Below are 13,501 nucleotides of genomic sequence, written 5' to 3'. Positions count from 1 at the left end.
CCCATAGCTCTGCTGGGCACTATGGAAAACCACCGATGCCATCATTTTAAAGCTCTGGCCATCAAGAAAAACATCTGATAATGTTGGGGGCTTTGAAAAAGCAAAATTTAAGTCCTTTCTTTCATATTTAAATCTCCAAGACTTACTACACTCATAACACAATATTACATTTGGCAAATCAGTTAGCTTTCAACTAGCTTCTCCGTTTTATCAAGTAAAATATTGGCTCCTAAAAGTAATAATACAGAATTGTACAGACTACTACCAGCAATAGTCTGTAGATGTTTTAACTATTTATACATAGGTCATCTTCTGGACAATTTGACATTTCATGAAAGAATCACCTAGGATTTGGTATTTGTAGCTTCATGTTATGCAATCTTTTTTGGTGGAAATCTAAACTTGTAAACTAAAGACCATTCTAAACTACCTTTAGAAATTGGCCTCTTAAATTACACTCTTGTTTTGAAAACTCCTTTGTGGTCACTGTCCAGTTAACTTCCAAGGCATTTTGAATTTTTTAAAGGAGGAAGAATAATGGAAAAGAGAAACATAGCCGAGAACCATTAAAAAAAAAAACTTACTGAATTTTGATCATTTTAATAAATATATATCAAGAAAACCTCACTTTATTACAACAACACAGTCATATACAAGCATCTATCATCTAAGTTTTCAACATCAAATGTTTATCAAATATTGAAAATAAAGAACAAACACTACTAGACTATTTAGCTATAACACAAGAATGTTTTAAAAATTGGTCCTTGTGGACAATTGTCCAAATGATGATCCTACTCATACACTGTATGAATGAGACCTATATTTAATATTAATAGCAATAATAAAAAAAGCTTTTATCTTGGAGAAATTGGGAGGACTTACTTATTTCCTCCTTTTGGCATTTGGTTCCTGTGAAGTATTGTTTAAGGAGGCCAAAGTCAATTAGCAACCTGGAAACTGGAATACACTTTAGCAGGAGGAGTTAGCTGGAGTGCAAGGAAGGATGGTCAGAGGGGCACTCTGAACACTTGCAAATGTACAAATTAAAGAAATCATTGAGAAAAACGTTGACCAAATACACAGTAACCATTACAAATTAAGTCCCCTTTCTCCAAAATAACTTTCCAAAAACTAAAATCTTTACATTCTTTAGGATAAAACCTTAGTGATCACCACATCATTTATTAACATTGTGCTTTTTAATCAACAGCAAAAGTCATATATAAAAAAACCACATGCTTTCATAATCTAAACAAGTGAAATGATGCAAAACGGGTTAAAGTATAATGCATGCCACTGGTTCATGAACTTCATTGGACAACCAAATCAAACCAAACCGAACCAAACAACCCAAAACCCAAATGACCCAAACCCCAGCAACACACGTTGCCATAGAAAAAGCTTAAGCAGCTAGTGCTGGTTACTAACAGATCTCTCTACTGTTTCCTCCATCCCTCTCAAAAAAATGCCAAATCCAAAAGCAATTGGGCATCAAAAATAAAGGAAGAATAGAGATGTTGAATCAAAAGTTGAACGCAATAGTTCAAAGCTAACAGTTTTCAAACAATATTGATCCACCCTGTGTTTTTTTTTCCTGTTTGTTAAATCCCTGCTGTAACTCTGATTTATCCTTAATTTTCACATTGGTAAAAATTAAGATAAAATAAGGCACCAAAAATCGCCCTGTATAACACCTCTCTAAAAGCCTCGTCACCCATCACAGGCAAGCCAGGAACTTGCAGGGATTGCCCTTTACGAGTTTTGTTGATTACCGCCCCTAGACAGGTGTTTCATTATGTAACATCTATTTTCATCTGTCAACCGACCGTTAAATACAAATACTTAACAGCAACATGAAGCTATTTCATCAAGCTCCCTGTCTTTAGTCTTTTATTCAGAAAAAAAAAATACTGTATCAGATAGAAGAAGCAGACATCCTTTGCTGGTTATATCAATTTGCTTAACAAATAAGTACCTAATTAATGGGCAAATAAATTTCTTAGCAAGTGACAGATTCCTTGGGAGGGGGGTGGGCAATGGGATTATCACAAGGGCACACTGCCCCCCGATCTAATCTACTGATTTTTTTCTGGAAGAAAATTAAGATATACTTTTAAGCATTAAGTTGGCTGTTTTCTTGGGAAAATCACCACATTTTAAGTGCTTGCTGATGCCTATTATACAGATGTTTTATGCAATCTGCTCTCCAGGCATGAAAACGACACGGCATGTTCATGGCATAATTTTATCAGTTGTACAAAACTATAAAATCCATTCAAAATAAAATTTATGAGAGCTAATTGATCATGCTGTGCATGCTTCAAAGTTTCAGTGAAAAGATGGTTCATATTTTACTTCCTTTGTTGCAGCACAGTTTGTTACTTGGTAAAGGCTCCTTTTTCCTTAAGGATTTTTTCCAAGACTCGCTTACATTGGTTTTGTCATTACATCCAGTCTCAAAATAATCATAAAATTGGCCTTTGCACTCAAAAGCAAGATCATTTCCCACAGGTTCATGACTTAGGGGGCTGCTGTCCCTGTTAGTGTCATCATTTGCTTTCTCGTCATTTAATTTGGCCTTTTCCTGAACACCAAGTGACCTGATATTAGTAAGAAATATTTCATTGGCAGGTATCTGGCCATCGCTCTTGTAAATAGGTGCGCTGCCTACATCGAAATCCACCTGGTGGGAACAACTCGGTAAAGGCAGAGGGGGAGAGGAGGAGGAGGAGGAGGAGGAGGAGGAGGAGGAAGAGGAGGAAGAGGAGGAGGAGGAAGAGGAGGAGGAGGAGGAGGTTGTGGAGGCACTTCCGACATTAGCATTGACAGAAAGGGGTAAATTTAGGTAGTGACCACCACATTCTTGGTAAAAGCAGCAGGCATGAAACTTTTCACACTCCTCTTTGGCCACCCGTGGTCGTTTTCGATATGGACAGTCTTGAGCCATGAACCATTCCTGGGCAGAGGTGCCGTTGAAAGAGCAGGCAGGAAAGCACCAGTTATTCTGCATGATAATCTCTCCATGGATCCTTTTCATCAAATTGTTTATAAGGACAGATCTTCGGAGGTATACTTCAGGATCATCGATAAACTTTAGCTTTTCTAAGGACATATAAAGGATGTGAGCTCGTTCCTCAAAAATTGAGATGGTCTAAAAAAAAAACAATAATAAAGTAAAAAAAAAAAAAAACAGAAGATAAAGAGAAAGCTTAGGATACCGTCTATCGCAAAATAGCAAGCACCACACAGTATTTCTTTGTGGTTACTGGGTCTGGTTTCTCAATTGCGTTCAGTGAGGGGTGCTGTCCCTGGTGCTGCTGCTGTCCCCATTTCCTCACCCGCTGGAGCTCCTGCCCTCTTCCTGACTCAGTGGTGTGGCCAAGCGTTCAGAGAATCCAGCCACAAGGCAGACCCGGGCAGTGAGAGGAAGTAAGGTTGTTCACTCTTTTATGGCCAGGTGAAGGGATGCCGAGACACAAAACTCATCTACGCTGCTGGAAGTCGGGAGTGTGGTTACTTCGGTGGTGGTGGTGAGTGTGTGATAGGTTAGGTGGCTGGGGCGGGGTCGGGAGCACAAATGGGAATGCTGGACTACTGGTTATGTTTTGTTTTTCTATCTTGATGCTGGTTACCTGGGTGTTTCCTTTGTGCAAAATTCATGAAGCTGTATATACCCTTCTGAAACTTATGATTTTATGTGCATATATATGTATACACGTGTGCACGCACACACACACATATAATACTTCAAAAATGTTTATAAAAAGATAGATGCCATGATGCAGGTCATAATGATTATACTTCAAATCCTGGCCTCGCCATCAAGGAGCATGAGATGTGGCTTTTCAGCGCTGTCTCTTTTCATGCTCTGTGTTCACACATGCAATTATCTTTACTTGATAGGGGGCAACAATAATTCATGAAGCTCAGGATCTGCCAGCTGAAGGGCAAAAGAAGGGTTACTTTTGGGGCTGGGCAGGAGCAGAGAAGCAGAGAGGGAGTGAGAGGACTTGCTCTTGAGCTGGGTGATACCATCACGTGTGATGCTTGGTGTAAATCCAGTAGCAGTTGGAAAACTGCTACAACCACAATACAGAAACTAAAAAGGAAATAAACTGCTTGTGTTCTGAGGGCCAGCTCTTCCAGGTCGTAAAAAAAGCAAACTGGCAGCATAACCTGAGCAGCTGTGAACTAAACCAGCCCAGGCTGACCAAAGGGAGGGAGGACAAATGCAGGGAAAAGCCCACCACCTGCCAGCGCATCCTCACATCTTTTTTGGAGCAGAGTAAAAAGCAACATCTAAAGGACCCAGGAGGCCAAGAAGAGACAAAGGGGAAGAAGAGTTTAAAATCCGCTCAGCATTTCAGGTACCTATGGTGTGGGTTATACCCTCCATGATGAACTCAGCACAGCTAGTTTTTGAAGGAAGATAATCATAATGAAAAAGAACTGTTATTCCAAAAGCTTAGGCAGCCAGTTTTGTAATTCTATGCACTTGCCCAAATCTATTATTTTTTCCCTCTATGTGCAAAAAAGTTAGCTATGGTTCTTTCTTGGGAATGAATGGCTCATTTTAACAAAGTTAACACTAATAATGAATGCACAATGGAGTACATATTTCTACTTTCATGCACATGTTCAAGGAGTTGAATCTACCCCTAAGTACTCGGGAAAGCTCGGTAGGACCCCCTACATGTGGGCCCACACACAAGTGACAATGACATTGGGGCAGCAAGAGCTAACAGACGGGAGAGCATCAGGAGAGAACGAGGGCATTTCCGTACATGTGAAAGGCAGAGTAGCTACAACCCTTAATACAAAAAGAGACAAATTAAATCGTATGTAAGAAAAAAAAGATGATTCATGGGTTATTTAGTTTTGTTATTTCTGGGTAAAGAAGCTCTTTTTAAAAACTACTTGTGAGAAATAACACAGGACCTTAAAAAGTGACAGCGATTAATAGGACTCTGCTGAAAACTGGCTCATTTTCATTACTTGGGTGGAACAATTTAATTTCTGGAAATGGATCAAGCAACTGTTACTAAGTATCTTAAACTCAATAAAAATAATGACTATTAAAAAAACATACTTTATGGCTACAGCTGCTGAATGGTGGGTGAAAATCCTCTTCTTCCACATACTTCCTCTTAAAGTATGTGATCTTGGATGTTGTTATAGGATTTGAAATTCCCCTGTAATGTGATCCTGTGGTAATAAATCAGATATGACAAATGACATGCGGTTTGCCAGAGGTTCTCCAAACAAAATACTTTCGTCTCCTTTCCTTCCAGAGGATAACTCAGCTGCGTATCTGTCTGTATATGTGGCAATTAAAAATAAACATTTGTCATAATAGTTGCTAACATACAGAATCCTGTGACCCAGGCTAAACAAGCATTTCTAGTCAATTATAGAGAAAAATTATATATTGTAGCCTCAGAATCTTAATGCTATGCATAGGCTAACAGCAAAAGTCATAAAGGAGTGGATTGTAATAACTCTGAAATAATATAGCATTTATTCAAATTACTTATAATCATCATAATGACTATTCAAATGTATACATCTGTAACAAATGATGATAAACTTACTTTAAAATATTATTGATTCTAGGCAATTGAATAAATGGTTATCTGCACATCGGAGTTCATAGTATTCCTTTCTAAATAGGAAATTCAAAATTTTTAATTTAAAATTAAAATGTTGGGCAACTGTCCTTTTCACACTAAAAAAAAGTAACATGTTAACCATGAACAAAAGTAAAGTCAATTCTTTAAAGACCAGATTTTTACTCCTTTTCAGCAAAACAGAATTCATTGAGTACTTGCTTTACATCTTAGTGTTTTTTTCTTTCATGGCTGATATTATACAAAAATCCAAAAGAACTCATCTCAAGATATAAGAATAGTGAGGCAGGAAAACATAGTTCTATTTTATGGGTTTAATTTTTTTCTACAATACCAAAGCCAATTGCGTGCTTAATAAAAAAGGACACATAGCTGTTGGCCCACAGTGCATATTCCTTTATGTCTCATGGGACAGAGTTTTCATTCTCAAGTCCATCAAAGCTCATGGAGGCTAAGAGAACCATATACTTCCACAGGGTAGAAAATCAAGCCCCCAAATCTGAGTTTTAAAAAGGGGTTTAGTCCTCTTAACATAGAGACGCATAACTTACACAGGAAGGAGTAGCACATGCAGGCGCAGCTTTGGATGCAATTTAAACATCACCTTTGGTCCTCTCCCTGGAGTCCCGGGCTCGGTTATGAGAGGTGCCCAGTACTCCCTCTACTGAGAAGGGCATCCCTCACACCACCTCCCGTCTGCCAGCCTGGCACAGAGGGCACAGGGGAAGGCCAAGGCGGTACCTGCCAGCGGGGGACGGGCTCCGCGGTTTCCCTGCAGAGGGGCCTGTGCTGCCCCCGGGGAGCTCGGGCCTCCGTAGCTGTCGGCCTCCCATAGTGTCTGGTACCCCGCAATTTCAGCAGCTCCTTCTGAGACAATGGGCTCGCAGAATCTATTCATGGACAGAACCAGAGTCATCTCTGACAGCCTCAGATCTGGAAAAAAAAAAAAGAGAAAACAGCTCTAATCAAGAGCAAGGCAGGAGATGGTCTTGGCAGCTTCATTCCTTTGCTTTGTGGAAACTTTTACTTCTGAGTCCTCCCCTTCCACATTTTATTATTTTTTTCAAAGAAAGCCTAAGTAAACTCTCTTGCTGCTATTAGCTCAGCCTCTGTGTTCAGCAATCTGCATTTCATGGGCGGATCTTTAAAACCTCATTTCTTATTGTTCTCAGATCCCCCTCAGCCTTCTTTGAGACAGCTGCTTTGCCTCCTAAACACATTTTCCTCATGACCTTCCCGCAGAAAATGGAGTGCTAAGAGACAGGGCCAAAACCCTTGTGCGTCCTTTCCATTAATAAGGCAAAATCAATTTTCTAGTCAATCCCCTGAGAGGCTCCTTTGATGAAATCCACTAATCAATCAAAAAGAAAGGCGGGGTAGGTTGCCGGGGTGGGATGGGGCGGTAGAAACCTCCAGCCACCGTAATCTCCACCAACACTCTTAGTTTCACAGTCTGTTCCACGGCCTCCTGCACCTTCCTCCTCTCATTTCCGCAGGGCCAGCTCGTCTCTGACATTCCAGGGCTCCCTCCACTTTCTCCTCCCAACGCGAGGCACACAGGCACTCCGTAGTCCGTAGTTGTTTCCACCAGCCCTGATCGGGCTGGACTGGATCTGCCTCCAGTCAAAACACTGTGAGATGAAGACAGAAAATTGGCTCCAGTTTCAAGCCGTGAGTTGCAGTCCCACAGGAGCCAAGCACAACATCAACGAAGCAGGCAGAATATTAAACAGGAGCCAGGGCTTCAGGGCCAGAGGGAGCCGACAACTCTTTACACTGCAAAGGCAGGAACTTTCCCAGAGGCAACACATCACTGCCCTTCTCTCCAGTTCACACCCTGAACTCAGGCCTGTGGGGAGACAAGGAGCCTCTCTGCTCTGTTACGTGCCCTGGACCTCCCCATGACTCGGACGCTGGGGGCCACTTCCTTGGGACCCAGCTTCTTCACTTGGTTCTAAGTGGGGCTCAAGGGAGAAGAGTTTCTGAGGCTAAATATAAAAAGACCCCAGGGCCTTAGATGAGAAGTGACAGCAGAGACCACAACAGCAGGGCAGCCTCAATGCCTTGTTAACTGCCAACTCCTAGAGAGGACCCAAAGCTCCACTATCTCACATTGTGGTTTAAAGAACTGTCAGAAAAACTAATGTCAGGGTTTACATTCTTAAGATGGATTGTCATTCAAATAAATATACACCAAGGGTCTAATTCTCGCTTTCTTTTCCAAATTATACAGCTTGTAATGCATTTGGGAAACAGTGAATCTTCCTTTGACACCTGGGAGACTACTATTACCTACATGCTACAAGGGTCCACTTCAGGTAAAGGGGGGGAAACTTTCAGAGTTTTCAGAGTAAATAGCTTCAATTAAAGTGACAAAGTCCTTCTCGTTAGCTGAACAGCTCTTGGCAGCAACAACTCCATCTTTCACTCAGTCTTCTCTCTGAGGTCCCAAATTCTGTCCTAACTCCATTGAAGAATTAAGCAAGGCCTTCTGACAGAGGTGTCCGTATCAGTAGCTGGTATAAGAATCCAGCTGATTTAGGTTACTAAACCATCTACCACCTTCTCCTTTAATACGCCCCAGCGTTCCTCCGAAGAGACAGCAGCAGGACTTACTAGGAACCCTTATTACGAGAGAAAAAAAGGAGGTCCAATTAATTCTCTATAAAGAAATGCCATTTATTTTGCTCCTTGAGTCAACAACCAAGAAATGCAGCCCATACAGATTGAACAAGCCCTTTTGACTACCATCCCCCAAATTTAGCATCCAAGAAAGGTAACAAACCTCATGATAATTTATTCACTGGAAGACTCTCATGAAATGGTTCATTTCTTAAACCTACTCTGAAGGACAATCATACTGGGAAATGCTATTGCCAGAAGCAAGTGAATCAAGGTTTTTTTTATCAGATGAATTAGTCCTCTATTACCAACTGCAACAAAAATTTTCCAGTTTGCAATTTACACTCAGTTTTATGCTGGACTCTGGGAATAAGATTCAAGTTCTGCCTATGTAGAATTTTTATTACATATAATAAAAAACAGGTAGACAAGCCCATGTCTCTTAAGAAGGGAAAGCATTCGCAGTCACCTAGCAGCAATTACCTTTGCATAATAGGACATTATGTGGATGCTGTGCTCTTTTATATTGGAGTTTGTTTATATTTTACTGACTTATTGTTGAAGTTGTTTTGATTGTTAAGAATTTCAAAGTTTTTATTAGTATTGATTTCAGTATGCATCTGAATTTGATCTTTGGCATAGTCATTTTTTATTTTGGCTATTTTTTTCGTTACGATATTCCTAGTTCATGAAGTTTTTCTTTTGTGAAATGGAAACTTTTACACACAAAATTTTCAGTCAGAGAGGCTGAGTTCAGTAAGTGATTTTTGTAAGTCCGAATAAAACATGAATGAGTTGGGATTATTTGGGAGCAGGGAGGAGATTTTGCAATTGGGTCTTATTTAGGCTGCACACTGGGATGTTAACAAATTAAGGAGGCAAGTTTAACGTTCATGAAAAAGTGGAAGTGCAGCGCCAGGCGCCAATATTTCACATGACTATTTATAGAATATGTACAGATTCAAACTATCATTTTCCTCTCTATGAGATTTACACTATAATTCTGCTATTGGATTCAGAAGTTCATGTAAACAAATTCATGTGCTGTTAACATTAAATACAGCCACAAAGATTTACCTTTATCATGAAATGTGTGTGTTTTTAACATCAGAGGTGAGTGGATTCAAAAGGGGGTGTGTGTTAGAGTGTGACTTGTCTATACGTGAATTTTAAAAAGTAAGAAAAGTCCTAAACCTTTATCCTCAGGCTTCTACATGTCTGTTTCGTCAGCCAAGTGGCTATGGTGGAATGGCACATCAAGCATCTCCAGAAAGCTGAGGGCTAAAATGTCAAGCTTTTCCAACAGATGTTCCTAGTAAAGTTACCAGGCATTTCTACACAATTTGGTTTTTCCAGATGAGTTGGGCTTGTTCTTTCCTCGGAGCTATTATGATGCTAATAGGAGTGGCTGGCACACAGGATAGGCACAGATTCAGCGGCACCTCGAATATAACAAGGGGGCTCCTGTCATTCTCTGCCCCTCCCCTCCCCATCTATGATTGGAAATTAGGGGCCCTTTTATCAAGAGCAACTACAGCAGTCAGAAGTCTGATTCCAACACTTAAAAGCAGGGAAGTAAAGGGCTGCTATTTTCAATTCACCTCTGACATGGCCACTCTTCAATGTCCTTCCCAGGTGGAATCAAGCGCCTGACCTCACCTCTCTCCCTGACAAAATCTCTTGGCCGAGGCAGTGGTGGTGGAGAGGTCTGGACCGGCAGAACAAAATCCTTCAACGCTTCTACACAGACATGTCGTTTTTCTGCCAGTCCCTGCAGTGCACCTGTCTGCCCTGGGAAGCACATTTCTCAGCAGAAGGCCCGAGAGTCCAAGAGCTTTAGATTTGATCCTAGGGCTGGGAAAGTGGGCGCAGGGCTTGGGAGACGCAGGCGGGTGTCTGGATGTCTGAGCCCGAGCCGGCTTTCCCCAACCCCGACCAGAGAGGAGGGGCCGAGGTTTGGAGGAACGACCCGCTGCCCGCTCGGCTGCAGCCACCGCGTCCCGGCCTCCGCACAGCCACCTTCGGGGGTCGATGCCGCTGCCCGTGAGCCCCTCTCCGGGACAGCCAACAGTGACCGCCCGGCCGCAAGAGAAAGTAAACAACACCCCAAGTGGCTGGGAACAAAGGGCAAGTTGTCTTTCTGCGGTGCCGGTGCCGGAGCTGCGTGCCTCTGCTACGAAAGAATAAGAGCTATTATTATTCTTTCTTTCTTTCTCTGTGTTTTTTTTTTTTTTTTAAACCAAGTTTCCTTCTAAGGGAAATAAACACCAAAGGTAGGATTCCAAGGAAATGACTCACGGCGGTTGGCAGGGCTCTGGCGAGGCTGGCCCGGGCCCCGCGCTCCAGACCGCAGCAGATGCCTGCCGGGTCCTCCCTCCCTCGCGGGTCAGACCTACTCAGAGCCCGCGGCTGCGGGAGTTCCCTTCGCACCCGAGGACAGGAGCCGTGACAACACGGCCTACCGCCCCCGCCCGGGACCACTCGGTCCGCGCCACCCCGAGCCCCGGGGCCGCCTGTCCTCCAGTCTCTGCGGCACCAGTGGGCACCGGGGAAAGTTGCTAAGGCCGAGGAGGCGGGAGGGGAGGAAGGGGGGAGAGAGGCGGAGGCGTGGACCAGGAGGGCTGCAGCCTTAGCCCGCCAGGGAGGTGAGCTGAGGACAGAGGAGCCGCCGCCGCCCGCAGCGCGGCTCGGCTGCCTGGGAGGAGGGTGCGGGGGCGGAGGTGGCGGGGGACAGAAGGTGTCAGCTCCAGCAGCTATTCCTTTTTCTTGCAAACGCGCGCTCCTGACATCTACAATTTCTCTCCCTCCCCACCTGCCAAGCGTCGCGGCTTCCAGACCAGTCGTCCCTAGTACTGACCACGTCCCCTAGGGTGAGGGCAGAGGCGGCGGTCTGAGGTCCCAGCAGAGCCGCTGTCTCCACCCGCCCCTTGAGTCGACTACGTCCACACGGGCGGCAGCCCGAGCGGCTCTAGAGGCGGCGGCGGTTCCCGCCTGGGTAGAGGCGCCGCGGCGCACGCCCAGCCCTGGAAAAGCCCGCGCCGCCTCCTCCCCGGCCTCACACCGCCCCCGACCCTGCCGGGTGCCGGTCCACTAGGTGACCCCGGTGCGACACAGCGGCTGGAAGGGAGCGCGGGGAGCCGCGTGAGTGCCAGCCCGCGCCAGCAGACGCTCTGGAGAACCAGCCTCCGCCTTCCACCCTCCCTGGCCCTTCCGCCCTGGCGGCCGGCTCCCAGCCCGGCTCTTACCGCGGGGTCAGCGGGGAGGCGGCGGCCGCAGCGCCGGAGCTGCTGCTTATCCGCTCTGGGGTCGGCGCCAGCCGGGCCGCCAGTACACTCGCGCGGGTCCCGGCCCGGCGGCCCGATCGGCGGTGGCCGCTGGTGCGCGGTGGGCGAGGGTCCCGGTAGGTCCCGCCGCCGCGTCTGGGGCGCTGCGCCGCCGTCGCTGCAGACGGTTATGGTAATGAGCGGCTCTGTCTAGCGAGGAGCGTGTGAAACCCGTCAATCCTGTTTGCCATTTCCCCGTGGATTTCCGAGGAGAGGTTCTGCAGGATGCCCCCAGGGTGAGAGAGGGAACATGACAAGCGCGCCCGCTCCCGCTCGCTCCCTCCCTCTGCCGCCGCCGCCGCTCCTCAGGCAGCACACGGGGCGCCTTCCCCTCACCCCCACCCCAGCCCGCCCCCTGCCTCCTTCCCGCCCTCCCTCCTCCCTCCCCTCCCCTCCCCTCCCCTCGCGGTGCCCGGGGACACGCGGGCCCAGCTCCAGCCTGCAGCCCAGACCCCACGCACACCCGGGCTCCCGCCCTAGCCTTGGGGGCTCGGCTCCAGCCCAGAAACGTGTTCACTCTGCAACCTTCTGAGATGTCTTTTCTTATTATTTTCTAAAAATTGGTTTAGTTTTATTGTTGTTGTGAAGGGCATGTATGTGTGTGTGTGCGTGCGTGCGCGCGCGCGTGTGTGATATTAAAAAAAGAATCTGTGCCTTTCCCACCCTTTGCAATAGACTTTCTTCTCCTTTGCCACAGCAAGCGGAGATGAGAAACAGATGTCTTTGCAGGACCAAGCAGTTACTCTCCCCTCCGCGCCCGCCCCCGCCCGTTCCTCTCCTGAGCTACATATGTACAAAAAAGCAACCTTGGTCCTGCTGCAACTTGAATTGGTAACTCTCTCGGGGCGGGAGGGGGGCGGGGGAGAAGCTCTAGGGAAAACCTCCAGGAAATAAAAAGTAATAGAGGAAGCTGGCTTTGTCAACAGAAATGTTAATTTAAGCCCCAGAATCACATGATTTTGCAAATAGTTGTTTTTCCCTATATTGGGTTCAATTTGTTTGGTTGGTTTTTTTTAAACATTAATTCATAATTTCTGTCTAGGAATCCCCCCTCCCTAGTCAAGATTGGTCATTTCAGGTGTAATGAACACAGAGGCTTGGAAGGCATAAACCTAATAAAATCGGGGGAAGGCACCTGCACAAAAGTGTTACAAAGACTACAATGTTTGTTTACTGCTACCATGCCAGATGTGCTAAATATAACACTTCTTTAAAACAGTGATCCTCCGACTGTGAAAAACCGAACCTCTTGCTGCCCCTGGCACCCTAGGAATCAAGGAGATGCACAGACTGAGAATCAGGGAGGAAAGGAACAAGATCAAGGATGAGGATTAGCATCTGCAAATTGAACTCTATCTAATTTGCATGTTTATTTCTTAGAATTGTAATTAAATTTGTGTAATAAATGTTTTCCATTTCATTTGTACACTTAAAATTTGGGTGACTGACATGCAGTTAAGTGAATTTCTTTTTTTCTTAAAGCAAATGTAGTTGATTCAATAAAGCAGCAAACAAATACTAACCATAATTAGAACTAATCTGTTCTGAAGGTATTTTTGTTGAACTCTGTACATTAAAGACTTTCAGAGGTTTTAAGGGTATTAGGAAGCTGAGAGAAGGCAATTATGCTGAAAAGAGACTAACCCAATAGAATTTCAGGAGCATTATTTCATATTTTCCAAAAGACATTCCAGTGTTGCTTGTCTGAAATTGGGACTACAGCAACCATCTTGGCTTTATTCCGAGTCATGTTAAACTGCACTGGTTTATGCATGATGTAGGCCATTATGATGATAATTTAAGAATTGCAGTGATGCCATATTGTGCAATCAATAGAAGTTCCATGCCCAGGTTAAGGAAAGAATATAATTTACATATGATGGGGGAGGAGAGTAAGGAAGGGGATGAGAGCATTTAAAGCAGCAC

The 13,501-nt window shown here is 44.8% G+C and overlaps 1 protein-coding gene and 1 long non-coding RNA gene across 3 annotated transcripts; one reads left to right on the top strand and one right to left on the bottom strand.

The window, feature by feature from the left end:
* Positions 1-584: 584 nt before the first annotated feature.
* Positions 585-11,550, bottom strand: SERTAD4 (SERTA domain containing 4). Of its 2 annotated transcripts, none has more exons than XM_077157701.1 (4): positions 11,498-11,550; positions 6,372-6,563; positions 5,093-5,208; positions 585-3,154 (listed from the first exon to the last, which is right to left on the bottom strand). In XM_077157701.1, exons 2-4 carry the CDS (start codon positions 6,544-6,546, stop codon positions 2,348-2,350), a joined length of 1,098 nt encoding a protein of 365 aa, XP_077013816.1. In that variant the 5' UTR covers positions 6,547-6,563; positions 11,498-11,550; the 3' UTR covers positions 585-2,347. The 2 variants fall into 2 exon arrangements, with proteins under 2 accessions (XP_077013816.1, XP_077013817.1); XM_077157702.1 differs by lacking the exon at positions 11,498-11,550 and adding an exon at positions 7,105-7,264.
* Positions 11,551-11,657: 107 nt separating this feature from the next.
* On the top strand, positions 11,658-13,188 carry LOC143679038 (uncharacterized). The gene is made up of 3 exons (XR_013173527.1): positions 11,658-11,811; positions 12,305-12,406; positions 12,795-13,188. It is a non-coding gene; the product is annotated as an uncharacterized LOC143679038 (long non-coding RNA).
* Positions 13,189-13,501: the final 313 nt, after the last annotated feature.

Source organism: Tamandua tetradactyla, chromosome 4, assembly GCF_023851605.1.
Source record: "Tamandua tetradactyla isolate mTamTet1 chromosome 4, mTamTet1.pri, whole genome shotgun sequence".
Lineage (NCBI taxonomy): Eukaryota > Metazoa > Chordata > Mammalia > Pilosa > Myrmecophagidae > Tamandua > Tamandua tetradactyla.
Note: the sequence above shows the minus strand (reverse complement) of the source record. Positions and strands in the feature narration are given on the sequence as shown.